Source organism: Trichomycterus rosablanca, chromosome 17 (genome assembly GCF_030014385.1).
Source record: "Trichomycterus rosablanca isolate fTriRos1 chromosome 17, fTriRos1.hap1, whole genome shotgun sequence".
Classification (NCBI taxonomy): Eukaryota; Metazoa; Chordata; class Actinopteri; order Siluriformes; family Trichomycteridae; genus Trichomycterus; species Trichomycterus rosablanca.
The window spans coordinates 10,826,150-10,844,839 of record NC_086004.1 but is presented as its reverse complement, the minus strand read 5'-3'; the positions used below and the strand labels follow the sequence as shown (position 1 = coordinate 10,844,839).

The following is an 18,690-nucleotide window of genomic DNA, read 5'->3' as shown; positions in this document are numbered from 1 at the left end:
AGAAGAGCGTGCGCGATGCGTGCTGCCCACTGCGCTACTCGAACAGCGGAGTATTTATAGTGGTGGTAAATTCGGTTCATTTTATTGATTTATTATTATTTGAGTCACTCAGTGATGTGATCCGGTTTACTTGGGTCACTTGAGTCAGTTGAGTCACTTGTACTGACATTCTGATTGCGACCATGCACTCATCTTCTGTAAATAAATCCTTCTCTCTTAATTCTCTTGGCACCTCACACTTCTCTTATCAGTGACAAGTTAACACTTTTTTTTTAAGTGAAATCTTGACCATGCGGGAGGGGGGGTTGAATCACCTACCAATCAGATGGGTATATTAATGGGTCAAGGGTTTAAAATTACCATGGTGGCTATGATACTCCTTAAGTGGTACAGTACTAAAGTAGCCTGTAAGCATTTGCATTTTAATAATAATATAACTATATTTTGTTCTTTTGCTTACAAGAAAATATGCTGCATTACTAATCTCTTCCACTACTACTGATAATACCGTGTGTTTAACCGCTTGTTTATTGTAATATTTAACTTATTACTTAGATTCACGGACTGGAGTGAAGTCGGTTCAGCCAAATCATCTGAGTCAGAGGTGTTTCCAGTGAGTCGGCTCACTCGCCTTGTATACTTAGCAGCAGCCAGTCAGAGGACTCGTAGGATCCGGGTTCATTGAGATTTCGGACTCGTGATTCCTGATTCAGTACAAAGATTCGAATCATTAACCCGGGTGATTCAGGAACCGCCCAGCTCTAGTATTGAACAGTCTAATCTGCAGCATTTCTCTCCCACTGATAAAAATACGGAACAAAGCGCGTCCCGTATCTGTTCAATACGGAACACCGCGTTTAGTTTCCAAATACGGAACGATTCCGTATTTTACGGGACGGTTGGCAACCCTAGTTGTGACTCAGTGACTCAGATTAACCCGAGTCCATGAAATGAACCGAATTTACCACCACTGAATGGTAGTCACCACTCCGCAGCGGTAGTTGGCGCCCTAATGTGTTGACGTCACACCAAACAGGTTTTTTTCTGCGCGAGCAAGCAGCCGCTTCTTCCTTTTCCGGTGACTCTCTCAAGATGGTAGGATGCCGTTTTTCGTAACGTTTTACACAATCTAATACAATCCTTAATAAATGTGAAGAAAGTGAAGCGCCTTTTTATTTATTTCAAGCCTTTATGTGTTACTGCATCATTTTATAACTTTATTTTGAGATGGCGGTTGTTTTAGTTTGATTAATATGATAAGCTTAGTTGGATTAGCGATTACAGTCGTTAGCCAAACCTCGCCAGTCTACCTTACTTTAGTTATTTTCCCATATTTAAGAGTTAAACAGCCTTATATATATATATTTTTATTTTTATTTTTACCTTATACATTAGCAGTGGTGATAAATATGTGTTTAAGGGCAGCAGGTGAAAGTCATTTAGCCAAGTCTTTTGTTGCTAGCGCGCTAGCATCGAGCATTTTTTTTTGCCTTTCTGGTTTGAAATTTGACTGGAATATTTTGTATGTGTTCAGGCGGACGCTGAGCAGAAAAAGAAGCGTACTTTCAGGAAGTTCACCTACAGAGGAGTGGACCTGGACCAGCTCCTGGATATGTCCTAGTGAGTACCTTAAAACCCCTTTCTCCTTCACTTCACAGCACTAAGCAACTTCACTGCAGTCTTGCATATAATTTACATTTTTGGCATTTAGCAGACACATTTCTCCAGAGCAACTTACATTACAGTTCAAGTAAGGAGTCTAAACTATTGATGGTTAAGGGCTTTGCTCGAGGGCCCAACAGCAGCAACCTGGCAGTGGTGGGTCTTAAACCAGCCACCTTGTGATTACTAGTTCAGTAACCTAACCACTAGGCTATGTCTTGCTATAATACATCTAACTTGTGTTTAGTAAGGATTGGAGAGCAGGGTTTTCTGTGCCAGTGATTAACATGTAACCTAGAAGTATGTTATTGATCGTAAAGGTCAGAATTGTAAAAATTACTTTGACATTTTTTACTTTTGTAGCAATACAATGCGATTAATTGAGGGTTAAGGGCCTTGCTCAAGGGCCCAACAAGGACAGGTCTAGTGGTAGTAGGGCTTAACCAGCAACCTTTGATTACTCATTCTCTATCTTAACTTCTGAGCTAATACTGCCCAAAACTTTTATTGACGATTCTTTTAAAGGGATATCAAGGTACAGGTGTGTGTGTTAATATTTGCAACATAAATCTGTGCATTTGACTTACTTTTGCTCTGTTGGACTTGCATACAAGCCACTTACATGCCGTTATGCTTCAGTACAATAGTATAAGCCAGTGGTTCTCAAACTTTTTAGACCAAGTACCACCCATTATCAAACCAAAAGTTCCAAGTACCACCTATGTTTCTCATCACAGAACCACATATGGCACACATTAATTAGGTGTGTGTGTGTGTGTGTATATATTAGTGATGGGAATTATGGCTTCTTGAAGGGAGCCAGATCTTTTGGCTCGGTTCCTTTTAAAGAGCCGTTCAAAGAAATGGCTCTTCGTTCTTCGGGAGGCGCTATAAGACAGCCCCGATATTAATATAAAATTTTGCTACCTTGCCTTAAATGTAGGCCTAATTCAAACAACACTTAAACGAGAAAAAAAATTACTTCAAAATGAAAAAAACTACAGAGAAGAGACACACTGTGGTTGCATCGCATTAAGTTTCAGAACAATCCTCTCTTGTGCAGAGATGTGACTGTGTTTGTTTCTGCTTTAAAATATAAGTGCCATGAAATAATCAGATTTAACACAATTAAATAAGTTTATAGTTTATTTCTCAATTATTTGTCATTATACTACTAGCTCTCTCTCTATCTCTCTCTCTCTCTCTCTCTGTGTGTGTGTGTGCGCTCACTCTCCGTGATATTGAAAGTGTTTCGGATTTGAATATCGACAATAAACAGCTCTTATTACAATTTACGATTAATTCCCTCTACTGATGTGAAGCTGAATGGGTGGATTACAGTCTAGAACTGCGCAGAAATAAAAGACTCGGTTCCTTTCGTTTATTTCAAAGATCCGTTCAATAGAATCGGATCATTCGCGAACGACTCATCACTAATATATATGCAGTTACCACTGATCATTTCAGTGAGTGCGCCTGTTTAGCGGAGCAGCCTGGTGATGTCAGGAACGAGAGCAGTGAGATTCAAACGCAGATCTGCTCTGATAAAAGCGAGAGAGCTACTGATAACTTTACTGATAACTTTACTGATAACTTTACTGATAACTTTACTGAAATTTCTAGATGGAAATCGCGAACTTGAAGTATAGACGTAATGAAGTACGGTGGCTGCGTAGCCCCGAATATTTTTAAAAACACATTCGTTTTAATACAATTAAACAGATTTTATTAAAACAGAATTATAAGAACTTTGAAACAGATTTTATTAGTAATTTACACATTTTGTTTCATTTTTTTTTATATTTATAATTATTAAATTGTTTATTTTTTCGGTGCCTGTAATTAATTTTCCGAGATTATCTGGCGTACCACCTCGTGCTGCTTCACGTACCACAGTTTGAGAACCACTGGTATAAGCAATGAAGATGCTTGGACTGCTTGTGGGTGTCACTGCTATATGAAATCTAAAAAACAATTGTTAGATTATGCAAAACCACACTTCTATAAGCAGTTAACATATAAATCAGTGTAGTTTGTTTATTTATTTTTATTTTTTCATGGAGTCTTGCAGATTCTTTTATGGTGTGTATTGCAGTGTACTCAGATCTCTTTACTTCCTAAATTAACCATTAGACTTTCAAAGATGGTGGAGGGGGTGTTAAAAGAAAAATGAAATATCAAATACAGGCAGCAGGTTCTTGTATTCATGCCCAATTTAAAGGAGATTTTTATATAAACTGCGTGTGCTGAGATGCTTTCCACATTTAATAGCCATTTGTCTTCTCCCTATGAAATATTAACCACTAGGTTAGCTCTGCAAGTTGTTAGGGTTTAATGTGGCAGCATAGTGATAGTCAGTGTTTGGTTGCTATTCTTGGTAAGACTGAGCTACCTCATTTATTCACAGTAGTGATATGACTTGTAACTATGTAGATCTAAACATTTAAGTCTTTTGTATTTTAACTTTTAAGTTTAATTGTTAAGAAAATTGCTGTTTTGACTAAATGGTATGCACAAATTTCAGTGAGCAGCTCATGCAGCTGTATGGTGCTCGCCAGAGGAGGAGACTGAACCGTGGCCTGAGGAGGAAGCAGCAGTCACTGCTTAAGCGTCTGCGCAAAGCCAAAAAGGAGGCGCCTCCTATGGAAAAGCCTGAGGTTGTGAAGACCCATCTGCGGGACATGGTCATCCTGCCAGAGATGGTTGGCTCCATGGTCGGCGTGTACAACGGCAAGACCTTCAACCAGGTTGAAATTAAGGTAAGGTACTGGGTACAACATATTACCCTACATGCGTTTTAGGGACAACTAGTCTTATGTCTCTTATGATAGTAGCTTTGGGCAGGGAAGGTCTAAGCATTCATCTTGTAACAGGAAATATACATTTAAGCATGTACGCTTACCAGAACGGTTGCAACTTGTATGTAAAATTATTTACATAATCTTTGATGGTTTCTGTTATTCCATGCATGTTACAAAAGTACATTAGCGTTCTGTAACTACTACTTCAAACTAAAAAAAAGCATGTTCCTTAGAATAAATTATGGCTAAGCCGGTTACTGTAGAAAACACAGCTATAAAAACGTAGAATTAATCCAAAAATGAATTTCTTTGCAGCCTGAGATGATTGGTCACTACCTTGGGGAGTTCTCCATCACATACAAGCCTGTTAAGCACGGTCGTCCTGGTATTGGTGCCACCCACTCATCCCGCTTTATTCCTCTGAAGTAAGCAGTAAATAAAAGTGACTTCCAACACATTTGCTGTAAGCCTGTTTTTTTAAAAACAAACACTTAAATGCATGCAAAATTATTACATTTTTCCAATGTTTTCATGTGTAATGAGCTATAAGCATTAAGACCTGTTCCAGATGGTTACAACTTGAATTAATGCTTACAAGTATGGTCTGATTTGAATTGCAGTAGACGTAAATAGAAAAAGGCGGTCACAGCATTGCAGAGCGTTTGTTATAAATGCATTTTAAAAAATCAGTAGTAGCGGTCACAAACTTGGTATTGCAGCAAAACAGCTCCTGCTAATTTCTACTTCAGGTTTAGGGTGCTTTTCTGTGGAAATGTAAGGCATAATTAAGGGCAATAAGCTTGAGCTAGATTTCAAGCACTATAGATTTTGGTCTAGTGTCAACAGAAAGATTGGTATCCTTTGTTTAGTACATGTTTTTTTAAGCAGTGCTGCCTATCCAAAACAGACAGGACTGCATTTTATCATGCTCCTGTAAAAGTGTTAAGAAACCATAAAGATTCATACACAAAGTCGTGGTGATGAGTAAAAAAACACTTCAGTAGTGGCAGTGTTAATAAATGTGCTTTTAGCAGGTTGTATGGTTATGTATAATTACTGTGAATTGCACATACAGTAAAACCCTGCCATTCGTCCAATATTATGTGGTTTGTCCCAACCAAGCCAATCTTGTGTTGGCTCCTGTTTGCGAAGCATCATTTGTACAAGCTCTGTAAATCATTAGTTTATTGCTTGTCGTTGAAAACAACTGTAATAATGAATGCAAAATAGATTCAACCAACCCTAAAAGGCAAGCAGTAAGAACAGTTAAACTGGGGGGGGGGGCTCATTGTAATTTACAAATCTGAAAGTGGAAGGAACTGGCCACTCAATATGGTAAGGTAAAAACTATATCCATATTGAAAAATCTTCCACCCTCCACGTATGCCATCAGCCAGCTCTCCTCAGTACAGGTAAAGTGCAGGTTTTTTATTTGTTTTACATACTTTTATTGGTGTTATAGTTATGTATGATTTTTTGTTCAAGTATTTTAAAGGTTGAAATACCCACCTGGGGATCTGGAACAGGTTAATCCACATCACGATTTAAACAACCTCTTCAAACTATTTGTGTATGAATAGCCATGTTCTATTTTACTTGGTTATATTGCCTAGGCATTGTGAGCCTACAGCTTTGACTGATGGACTTTACCCAAACACGCTTGCTGCATTTACATGATGTGCTGTAAAACTGCTTTTGCTGGCTGTGCCAGTTTTTTCTATAGTGACATACTGTACAGGTTTGATTAAGCCCATTGCTGCTGAAAGTGATTACAATTGTGCAATAATTAGCCTGTCCAAAAATGAACACAGATTTTGAAGTGAGGTGAATTGGAGACACTGAATTGTCCAAGACTGTTTGATATAACCTTGAGAACTGATAAACCTTGTGTAGTGAGTAACTACAGTTCCTGTCATGAATGTAACCAAAAGTGTAAAACATAACGTTAAAATCCGAATAAACAAAAGTATATTGCCACTTTTCAACACTGAAGTACCTGAAACATTTTATTCTTTTTCTGTTGTCATGCCACAGGACTTGAACATCACTCAGTTTTTATTGACTTGGTAGTTTCAGTATGTACAGTGTATTAAAAAATATTCCCTCCTTAAGCAGTTATTTCCAAACTGCACACTGATAACAGTTTTCACTTTATCAGTAGAAGACTGATTGGACCAATTTTTGTTTCCATGTAACTTAACGTCTTAATGATGTAATTACCTTAATCACTTTATAAAGGTAAACAGCCCTTTTGAGAGCTCTGGTTTAAAAAGTAAGTCAAAAGAACACTCACTCTGACTGTCTTAACTGCTTATCCAATTAGGGTCGCAGGGGGGTGTTGGAGCCTATCCTAGCTCTTCAAAGGGGCGCAATGCACACAGTAACACCCTGGACAGGGTGACAGTCCATCGCAGGGCACAAAATAGCAGTACAACACCATTAACTCCATAAATCACTTTTTAGTAGAAGTGATATTTCTACATGGCAAATAATTTACTTGAAAGTGTAGTAGAGTAATGAAAACAAAACAAACCCAACAATTAGGATGTGCATGCCGCTCATTCTGAGTAATCGAAGCATTGATTGAAAGCGGGTTGTTCAAAATAATGGCAGTGAGGAGTTCAATTGATGGTCATTCATTCTGCAGAAGAACGGGTGTCAATTTTGGCCCTTATTTAAGGTAGGAGGGTGGCAAATGTTGCACAGGTTGGTCATAGCGCATTTGCTTTTGAAATACTGGGTAAAATGGGTTGTTCCAGACATTGTTCTGATGAACAGAGTACTTTGATTAAAAAGTTGATTGTAGAGGAAAAAACATACAGAGAAGTGCAGCAAATTATAGGCTGCTCAGCTAAAATGATAATACCTTCAAATACCTTGAAGTGACAACCGAAACCTGAAAGACGCAGAAGGAAGCGTGGAACTACTGTTCGAAAGGATCGAAGAATAGCCAAAATGGCAAAGGTTCAGCCAGTAATCACCTCCAGGAAGATCAAGGACCATCTGAAGTTACCAGTGAGTACAGAAGATGATTACGTGAAGCCAATTTACCAGCTAGAACTCCTTGCAAAGTCCCGTTGTTAAGGTAAAGACACGTCCTGAATGGGTTCAAATTTACCAAAAAACACATTGACTGGTCCAAAGAGAAATGACTCAACATTTTGTGGACTGGTGGAAGCAAAATTGTTTTTTTTGGGTCTAGTGGCCGTAGACAGTATGTCAGACGACCCTCGAGCACTGAATTTAAGCCAAAGTTCACTGTGAAGACAGTAAAGCATGGTGGTACAAAATGATGATATGGGATGTTTCTCATACCATGGTGTTACGCCTAGTTATCACATACAAGGGATCATGGATCAGTTTAAATATATCAGAATACTTGAGGAGATCATGTTGCCCTATGTCGAAGAAGAAATGTCCTTAAAATAGGTGTTTTAACATGACAATGACCCAAAACATCTTGGTTACAGACAAACAAGATTGAGGTAATAGAGTGGCCAGCCCAATCCCCTGACCTCAATCTCATAGAGAACTTGTGGGCTGATATCTGAAGTGCGTTTTTTTTAGGCAAAACCCAAAATTGCAGAAGAACTGTGGAATGTAGTCTAATCATCCTGGACTGGAATACCTGTTCAGAGGTGCCAGAGGTTGGTCGACTCAATGCAACATTCAGTAATTAAACTTCATTCAGTAATTTAAAGTAAAGTGAAACCTCAAACATTTTTTTCAGTTTATAGATAATTTTTTTGAGGTTTTTAATGAAAATTGCTGGCACTGCTGTTTTTTTGAACAGCCTAATATTTATTTTTCTTAACTTTCTGTAAAGGATGAACACAAACTGGCTAAATTTTGTTAATGTTTTGATTTAGAATTGAAAGTGTAATATTTTCAGTGCATTTGCATTTATGAAAATAAAAGTTATTATAATGATTTTGTGCTTTATTCACTTTTTTAAAATCACTGCTATTTTTTTTAACACTACTGTATGCCAAAGGTAGGTTAACCAAGTTCTTACCAAGGGGGATAAGTACTTCCAAATTGCTAATTAATTGTTACTTGAAAACTGGGCCGATGGTGCCACAGTGTCAGTATTAGGCAAGGGTGACCCCACCTGACGTTTATAAACAGTGACACACAAACTAGGATGTACAGTAGTGTTCAAAAAAATAGCAGTGATTTTAAAAAAGTGAATAAAGCACAATCATTCTAATAACTTTTATTTCCATGAATGCAAATGCACTGAAAATACTACACTTTCAATTCTAAATCAAAACATTAACAAAATTTAGCCAGTTTGTGTTCATCCTTTACAGAAAATTAAGAAAAATGAATATTAGGCTGTTCAAAAAAATAGCAGTGCCAGCTTTTTTCTCAAAACATTTATCTATAAACTAAAAATGTTTGAGGTTTCACTTTAGTTTAAATTACTGAACGAATATTTAGTGGCATTACAATTGTTTCCGAGATCTGTGTTGCATGGAGTCGACTTCTGGTACCTCTGAACAGGTATTCCAGTCCAGGATGATTAGACTACATTCCACAGTTCTTCTGCAATTTTGGGTTTTGCCTCAAAAGAACGCATTTCAGATATCAGAACACAAGTTCTCTATGGGATTGAGGTCAGGGGATTGGGCTGGTCACTCTATTACCTCAATCTTGTTTGTCTGTAACCAAGATGTTTTGGGTCATTGTCATGTTGAAACCCATTTTAAGGACATTTCTTCTTCGACATAGGGCAACATGATCTCCTCAAGTATTCTGAAATATTTAAATTGATCCATGATCCCTCGTATGTGATAACTAGGCGTAACACCATGGTATGAGAAACATCCCATATCATCATTTTGTACCACCATGCTTTACTGTCTTCACAGTGTACTGTGGCTTGAATTCAGTGCTCAAGGGGCATCAGACATACTGTCTATGGCCACTAGACCAAAAAAAATAAAATTTTGCTTTCACCAGTCCACAAATGTTGAGCCATTTCTCTTTGGACCAGTTAATGTGTTCCTTGGCAAATTTGAACCCATTCAGGACGTGTCTTTTTCTTAACAACGGGACTTTGCAAGGAGTTCTTGCTGGTAAATTGGCTTCATATAATCATCTTCTGTACTCACTGGTAACTTCAGATGTTCCTTGATCTTTCTGGAGGTGATCATTGGCTGAACCTTTGCCATTTTGGCTATTCTTCGATCCAATTGAACAGTAGTTCCACGCTTCCTTCTGCGTCTTTCAGATTTTAGTTGTCACTTCAAGACATTTGAGATCATTTTAGCTGAGCAGCCTATAATTTGCTGCACTTCTCTGTATGTTTTTTCCCTCTACTATCAACTTTTTAATCAAAGTACTCTGTTCATCAGAACAATGTCTGGAACAACCCATTTTACCCAGTATTTCAAAAGGAAATGTGCTATGACCAACCTGTGCAACATTTGCCCCCCTCCTACCTTAAATAAGGGCCAAAATTGACATCCGTTCTTCTGCAGAATGAATGACTTCACCAACTGAACTCCTCACTGCTATTATTTTAAACAAGCCCCTTTCAATCAATGCTTCGATTACTCAGAATGAGCGGCATGCATGTTCTAATTGTTGGGTTTGTTTTGTTTTCATTACTCTACTACACTTTCAAGTAAAATTTTTGCTATGTAGAAATAGCATTTCTACTAAAAACAGTGATTTATCAGGTCAATGGTGTTGTACTGCAATTTTTTTGAACACCACTGTAAGTGGTTTATTAGCACAAAGACCCTCAAGAATGTAGGAAGTCATATACAATAGGGTTGGGTGGTATGACGTTATTGCCATTAAAAATGGTGAAATGTGAAGCGCCAAATTACTGCTTCAGGTCTACCTTGAAAACTGAGACTTTAAGACATTCGCGCATCCACAGTAAGGGAGGGGTGGGAGTGGTAGGTGGTTGGAGCTCACTGATTGGTTGTGAGGGTGCTCACTGTTTGAGGTGATAACACAGAGAGACACGCGAAAAGCCACAATGGCTGATCTGGTGAGGTAAGCGAGCTAGTTCCGAAGAAAAATGCCACTGCTGCAGTTTGGCAGCATTTTGGATTCGTTCCAAATAAAAAGGGGGAGCTTGATGGAACGGTCTGTGTACCTTTGGTCATTCGTTTTTCACTTCAAATCCCAAAGTTGAAAAACAATACTGAAAAACAGGAAAACGGGGCGTTATTCGTTTCAAAAAACAATACTGAAAAACTGGAAAACAGGACGTTATTCGTTTTTCGTTTACAAAAACAATATTGAAAAACAGGAAAACGGGGCGTTATTCATTTTTCGTTTCAAGATCAAAAATCAAATAACAAACAGGCAGAAATTGAAAAATTGGTCGTATTTTAATTTTCCGAAATCAACATTTTCTATCAGTTCAACCGGAAATAAACACACAAGCACATGCATGCGTGTAACAGTGTAAATCAAGCACTGCAAAGCAAAGAAGTGTTGAGAAGACGGAGCAAAAAGTAATAATAACGTTACGCCGCGTCCCCTGTTCCGTCTTTTTTTGTCTGCCGTAGTTTTTTCCTGCCCTTGAAATTCACACAAGAACTATTTTTCCATAAAAATAGTTATTTTCTATTCTAAGAAAAAAAGAATGTTGTTTTCTAACGTCTCACCTGTCGTGTAATGTGAATTACAAATATATTGTCAGGCCCTTTAAGAATGTTAAGTGTACTATGCTAGGGCATAGGGAGCAAGTGTGTAGGGGAGATATCAGAAATGATCGTCTCCGGCTGTGCTTATGTTGTTCTGCACTGAGCTTGTGTGACAATAAAAGTAGCGTTCTAGTTAAACCCCCACTCAAATGTTTGGACTTGAATTATTTTACATTATTTTACATCACCGTCATCACAACATTAACATTTACACTGCCTAGCCAAAAAAAGGGTCACACACTAATATTTGGTTGGACCACCTTTAGCTTTGATTATGGCACGCGTTGGCTGTGGCATCGTTTCCACAAGCTTCTGCAATGTCACAACATTTATTTCTGTCCAGAGTTGTATTAATTTTTCCCCCAGATCTTGTATTGATGATGGGAGATTTGGACCACTGCACAAAGTCTTCTCCAGCACATCCCAAAGATTCTCAATGGGGTTCAGGTCTGGACTCTGTGGTGGCCAATCCATGTGTGAAAATGATGTCTCATGCTCCCTGAACCACTCTTTCACAATTTGAGCCCGATGAATCCTGGCATTGTCGTCTTGGAATATGCCCGTGCCATCAGGGAAGAAAAAATGGAATAACCTAGTCATTCAGTATATTCAGGTAGTCAGCTGACCTCATTGTTTGGGCACATACCGTTGCTGAACCTAGACCTGACCGACTGCAGCAACCCCAGATCATAGCACTGTGCCCACAGTCTGTACGGTAGGCACTAGGCATGATGGGTGCATCACTTCAGCCGCCTCTCTTCTTACCCTGATGCGCCCATCACTCTGAAACAGGGTAAATCTGGACTCGTCAGACCAGATGACCTTCTTCCATTGCTCCAGAGTCCGATCTTTATGCTCCCTAGCAAATTGAAGCCATTTTTGCCGGTTAGATAGATAGATAGATACTTTATTGATCCTTTGCAGGGATTTCTTTGTTACAGCAGCTAATATCAGACAACAACAACTTTTTACATACATACAACATATAACATTCACTAACTATAAAAACAAGCAATAAAAATAAAAATGTATGGTATGTTTCTATATACATGTAAACCCTTTTTATGGTACATGCATAGCATACAAAATGTAGGTAATTATTAGGTATGTAAACACTGGTCTTATGGTGCATGCATAGCATACAAAAGTAGGTATTTAGTATAAAATTATATTAGGTTAGCCTCACTGACAAGTGGTTTTCTTAAGGCTACACAGCTGTTTAGTCCCAATCCCTTGAGTTCCCTTCGCATTGTGCGTGTGGAAATGCTCTTACTTTCAGCAGTGATCGCCGATCACGATCATTCAAGATTTATTTACGACCACATTCCCTCCTCGAAGATGATGTTTCCCCACTGTCCTTCCACTTTTTAATAATGCGTTGGACAGTTCTTAACCCGATTTTAGTAGTTTCAGCAATCTCCTTAGTGAGGAACAAATGCTGGGTAACGAAAGCCGATGCGGTGTTAGCTTTAGCTTAGCTTTTAGCCCTCCGCGCTTCCCTCACCTTTGTTTATGTTCTCGACACCGCCTGCGAGCACTTCCGACCGACCGATTAGAGTGCGTAGCCTCCGTTGTTTTGGAGATCTCAGGGATGAGTCGAAGATTGGTGATAAAACTGTCAGAGTAACTTCGACCGATATCCAAAAGTTTCTGTCGGGTGTAAGATGTTAAAGTAAAGCTGTTCTGTATGAACAGACTCAAAATGAGCAGGAAAATACTGCAAAATCGCGAAATCTGGTATAGACGCAGGGTCCCACGATGTGCTTGCGCTGCCATCCTGGTCATTAATGTTTATCAAGTGTAACCCACATTACATACTACAACTCTTAAACTGACACTTTTACCTTTTAATACATAACAACAAACAGATTTTTATTTATAACTTCAATAGCATTTAAAGTATTCAGCATATTAATAACTACAATAGCTTTTAAAATATTCATCAAATTGCTCCAAAACAAGTTGTATTTTATCAAGTGTAACCCACATTACATACTACAAAACTATACTGACACTTTTACCTTTTATCACATGATAAAAAAACAGATTTTTATTCATAACTTCAATAGCATTTAAAACAATGTTACAAGGTCACAAACAATGTTACATGCATCTCACGTCCATAAAGAAAGAAGACGCAAAGGATTTTACTCGCACGCGGTGGGATACATTCAGAAACAGCGTTAAACACTGACTTGGATTGCAGGGTGAGAGCCAGAGGATTGCAGAAACATATAAACATTTTATAGAAGTCGAATATGAGGATATTCCAGAAGATGCTGGATTTCACCCCACTTACTACAGGTGTTTTATAGACATAAAGCGCTTATATGCTGCCGTGAAACGCGTCACACTGTGTCCTGAAGCTCGAGATAGTAATGTGGGAGACGAGTCTGTGCCATCCTGTAGTACCTCAACAAGTGATTGCCCAACAAAGAAAAAGGAAAAGTACATAACTGTTGCAGGCAAACGACAGAAGGACCATCTGTCACAGGCAGAAACGTTTTTAGCAGGTAAGAAAAAAAAATACACACACGTTTGAACCAAAATATATATATATATATATATATATACAGTGTATCACAGAAGTGAGTACACCCCTCACATTTCTGCAGATATTTAAGTATATCTTTTCATGGGACAACACTGACAAAATGACACTTTGACACAATGAAAAGTAGTCTGTGTGCAGCTTATATAACAGTGTAAATTTATTCTTCCCTCAAAATAACTCAATATACAGCCATTAATGTCTAAACCACCGGCAACAAAAGTGAGTACACCCCTAAGAGACTACACCCCTAAATGTCCGAATTGAGCACTGCTTGTCATTTTCCCTCCAAAATGTCATGTGATTTGTTAGTGTTACTAGGTCTCAGGTGTGCATAGGGAGCAGGTGTGTTCAATTTAGTAGTTCAGCTCTCACACTCTCTCATACTGGTCACTGAAAGTTCCAACATGGCACCTCATGGCAAAGAACTCTCTGAGGATCTTAAAAGACGAATTGTTGCGCTACATGAAGATGGCCAAGGCTACAAGAAGATTGCCAACACCCTGAAACTGAGCTGCAGCACAGTGGCCAAGATCATCCAGCGTTTTAAAAGAGCAGGGTCCACTCAGAACAGACCTCGCGTTGGTCGTCCAAAGAAGCTGAGTGCACGTGCTCAGCGTCACATCCAACTGCTGTCTTTGAAAGATAGGCGCAGGAGTGCTGTCAGCATTGCTGCAGAGATTGAAAAGGTGGGGGGTCAGCCTGTCAGTGCTCAGACCATACGCCGCACACTACATCAAATTGGTCTGCATGGCTGTCACCCCAGAAGGAAGCCTCTTCTGAAGTCTCTACACAAGAAAGCCCTCAAACAGTTTGCTGAAGACATGTCAACAAAGGACATGGATTACTGGAACCATGTCCTATGGTCTGATGAGACCAAGATTAATTTGTTTGGTTCAGATGGTCTCAAGCATGTGTGGCGGCAATCAGGTGAGGAGTACAAAGATAAGTGTGTCATGCCTACAGTCAAGCATGGTGGTGGGAATGCCATGGTCTGGGGCTGCATGAGTGCAGCAGGTGTTGGGGAGTTACATTTCATTGAGGGACACATGAACTCCAATATGTACTGTGAAATACTGAAGCAGAGCATGATCCCCTCCCTCCGGAAACTGGGTCGCAGGGCAGTGTTCCAGCATGATAATGACCCCAAACACACCTCTAAGACGACCACTGCTTTATTGAAGAGGCTGAGGGTAAAGGTGATGGACTGGCCAAGCATGTCTCCAGACCTAAACCCAATAGAACATCTTTGGGGCATCCTCAAGCGGAAGGTGGAGGAGCGCAAAGTCTCGAATATCCGCCAGCTCCGTGATGTCGTCATGGAGGAGTGGAAAAGCATTCCAGTGGCAACCTGTGAAGCTCTGGTAAACTCCATGCCCAGGAGAGTTAAGGCAGTTCTGGGAAATAATGGTGGCCACACAAAATATTGACACTTCAGGAACTTTCACTAAGGGGTGTACTCACTTTTGTTGCCGGTGGTTTAGACATTAATGGCTGTATATTGAGTTATTTTGAGGGAAGAATAAATTTACACTGTTATATAAGCTGCACACAGACTACTTTTCATTGTGTCAAAGTGTCATTTTGTCAGTGTTGTCCCATGAAAAGATATACTTAAATATCTGCAGAAATGTGAGGGGTGTACTCACTTTTGTGATACACTGTATATATATATACAGTGGGGGAAATAAGTATTTGATCCCCTGCTGATTTTGTAAGTTTACCCCCTTACAAAGACTTGAACAGTCTATAATTTTTATGGAAGGTTTATTTTAACAGAGAGAGACAGAATATCAACAAAAAATCCAGAAAAAAAACATTAAATAAAGGTTATAAATTGATTTGTATTTAATTAAGGGAAATAAGTATTTGATCCCCTACCAACCAGCAAGAATTCTGACCCCCACAGACCGGTTATGTGCCCATGAGGCACACAAATTAGTCCTGTCCCTGTATAAAAGACACCTGTCACAGAATCAGTTTCTTCCATTCAAATCTCTCAACCACCATGGGCAAGACCAAAGAGCTATCAAAGGACGTCAGGGACAAGATTGTAGACCTGCACAAGGCTGGAATGGGCTACAAGACCATCAGCAAGAAGCTTGGTGAGAAAGAGACCACTGTTGGTGCGATAATTCGAAAATGGAAGAAATACAAGATCACAGTCAATCACCCTCACTCTGGAGCTCCATGCAAGATCTCACCTCGTGGGGTAAGAATGATTCTGAGAAAGGTGAGGTCAGTCCAGAATTACACGGGAGGAGCTTGTCAATGATCTCAAGGAGCTGGCAGCAGAGAAATGCTGGATATGACCCCAAGAACACCATCCCCACTGGGCATTTCTCTGCCTCCAAACACGGCGAGTGGAGTTGATGCCAAAGAGCTCAATTTTTGTCTCATCTGACCATATCACATTCTCCCAAGCTTTCTCAGAATCATTCAGGTGTTCATTGGCAAACTTCAGACGGGCCTGTACATGAGCCTTCTTGAGCAGAGGGACTTTGCGGGCACTGCAGGATCTCAATCCATTACGGCGAAGTGTGTTACTAATGGTTTTCTTGGTGACTGTGCTCCCAGCTCCCTTGAGATCATTGACAAGCTCCTCCCATGTAATTCTGGACTGACCTCACCTTTCTCAGAATCATTCTTACCCCACCAGGTGAGATCTTGCATGGAGCTCCAGAGCGAGGGTGATTGACTGTAATCTTGTATTTCTTCCATTTTCGAATTATCGCACCAACAGTGGTCTCTTTCTCACCAAGCTTCTTGCTGATGGTCTTGTAGCCCATTCCAGCCTTGTGCAGGTCTACAATCTTGTCCCTGACGTCCTTTGATAGCTCTTTGGTCTTGCCCATGGTGGTCGAGAGATTTGAATGGAAGAAACTGATTCTGTGACAGGTGTCTTTTATACAGGGACAGGACTAATTTGTGTGCCTCATGGGCACATAACCGGTCTGTGGGGGTCAGAATTCTTGCTGGTTGGTAGGGGATCAAATACTTATTTCCCTTAATTAAATACAAATTAATTCATAACTTTTATTTAATGTTTTTTTTTTTTTTCTGGATTTTTTGTTGATATTCTGTCTCTCTGTTAAAATAAACCTTCCATAAAAATTATAGACTGTTCAAGTCTTTGTAAGGGGGTAAACTTACAAAATCAGCAGGGGATCAAATACTTATTTCCCCCACAGTATATACTGTATATATATATATATATATATATATATATATATATATATATATATATATATATATATATATATATATATATATTCTAAAATCACTTTGTCAAGAACTCTTGATTCAATTGACTGCTAATATACTATATTTTAAAAAGAAGCCACTGTGAAAGTTATGGTGCATAAAATGATATATTCTTTCCACTTTTAATGTGTATTTACAGAAATGAGCCAAGCTTTGATGCCAGTTACATGATTTTCTGTGAGAAAGTTTCTGTCAGATGGAAAAAAGAAAGAGGCACTGGCAGAATTAATGAGACACTGTCTGAAAAGTAAAAAGTGTGCCCCTTTGCCTGTCGGCAATGTATGGCACCTTGAGGATGGAGAGCTAACAGTGACCTGGATGACTAAACATCCTGCTCCTGAAAGTGTGTTGCAGGTAGTCCACTGCAGTTGTAAGCAAGGCAAATGTGAGACAGGATGTTCCTGTATGTCTGCAAGACTATGTTGTACTGATTTATGTCGATGCCAAAATTGTGCAAATGTTTCAAAGGAATCAGAAGAAAGAGCTACATGGGATGATGACTCTGATGATAGTGACATGGAGGAATTATAGTGATGAGTAAGAGATGCACTGCACTGTAAAAAGTAAAACATTGCTGTCGTTCATTTAATGTTTTTTTTCTAATTAAAATAGTTTAAAATTATTGGTTTGCTTGTTTGAATTCGACTTCTTAATTTATATCTACAGTTTGAACCTGTTTTTTATATTGATACAGTGTAAAATGTCAGACTGACTTTAAATTACAATTATTCATTTAATCAGGGCAAGTTTTTAGCTTGAGCAAGATTTGCGCATGCGCAAACACGCCCGGACCTGTCGGTTCATTTCGTCAGTTGTGTCAACCACTTCAGGAGAAATAGCCAAATTGATACAGGTAAGAAAAACAAACTTTTATAACAAGTTTATAAAAAATTTATATAATTAACATTAGTTTAAGTTTATTTGATGTTATTTGGACCTTAAAGTTGTTTGTCGGCCTATGTTATAACAACCCTTCTGCTTGTAAACTAATGTTAGCTTTCTAAAGGCATCGTTACAGCTAAATTACCAAAATAAAACGCATTTCCTCTGTAACTGTAGCTGAGAGCGGCACTATTACGGTTTTTTACCGAATGTTAGGAGTGCAGTTGGCGCCTAATTTGTAATTTGAAAATGGCCGTTTGTAGGTCTGTGAATATAGGTATGAATATGGGTGTGTATAACTCGGTGAATATGAATATAACGTTTATATCTCTGTGAATATGAATAACGTTTATAACTCGGTGAATATGAATATAACGTTTATAACTCGGTGAATATGAATAACGTTTATAACTCTATTTTGCATGGAGGTTTGTTTTTCTGACTGTTTGTACTGAAAATAACAACATCAGCCAGTCAGAATATACATTTTTGGTACTACTTCGTCCTGAGCTTTTGCTGTTGTGAGTATTTAATCATAAATCAGAGCAGACGCTGCAGCCGAAGCTCACATGCAGAGGGGTTTACAGGACACCCCCACATAGAGTAGGCAGAGTACATAGCTTACTCTGTGTTGTTTGGCCCACCTATATCATTAAACCTGAACTCCAAATACTCCCAGACTGAACTCTTTGTCTTATATCAGCTGTTTGTCTGTCCAGCTGTCTGAATCATTCTTTGACTTGTGCACTGTAGTTTAAAGCAGTTCTGTGTCAGTTAAGAGAACAGATCTTTGACAGGACAGATTTTCACCTATGCTTACATTATATATATCACCCAGAGACTGTAATATCACCTGCCT

The 18,690-nt window shown here is 38.9% G+C and overlaps 1 protein-coding gene across 1 annotated transcript; it reads left to right on the top strand.

The window, feature by feature from the left end:
- The first annotated feature begins 998 nt into the window (after positions 1-998).
- Positions 999-4,920, top strand: rps15 (ribosomal protein S15). Its single transcript, XM_063013105.1, has 4 exons — positions 999-1,095; positions 1,535-1,620; positions 4,187-4,421; positions 4,779-4,920. Exons 1-4 carry the CDS (start codon positions 1,093-1,095, stop codon positions 4,890-4,892), a joined length of 438 nt encoding a protein of 145 aa, XP_062869175.1. The 5' UTR covers positions 999-1,092; the 3' UTR covers positions 4,893-4,920.
- The last annotated feature ends 13,770 nt before the right edge of the window (positions 4,921-18,690 follow it).

Bases quoted from the DNA above. Each gene is read 5' to 3' on its own strand.
- rps15 (XM_063013105.1), top strand. The intron at 1,621-4,186 runs GTGAGTACCTTA...CACAAATTTCAG, and splicing joins CAGCTCCTGGATATGTCCTA to TGAGCAGCTCATGCAGCTGT. The intron at 4,422-4,778 runs GTAAGGTACTGG...ATTTCTTTGCAG, and splicing joins TCAACCAGGTTGAAATTAAG to CCTGAGATGATTGGTCACTA.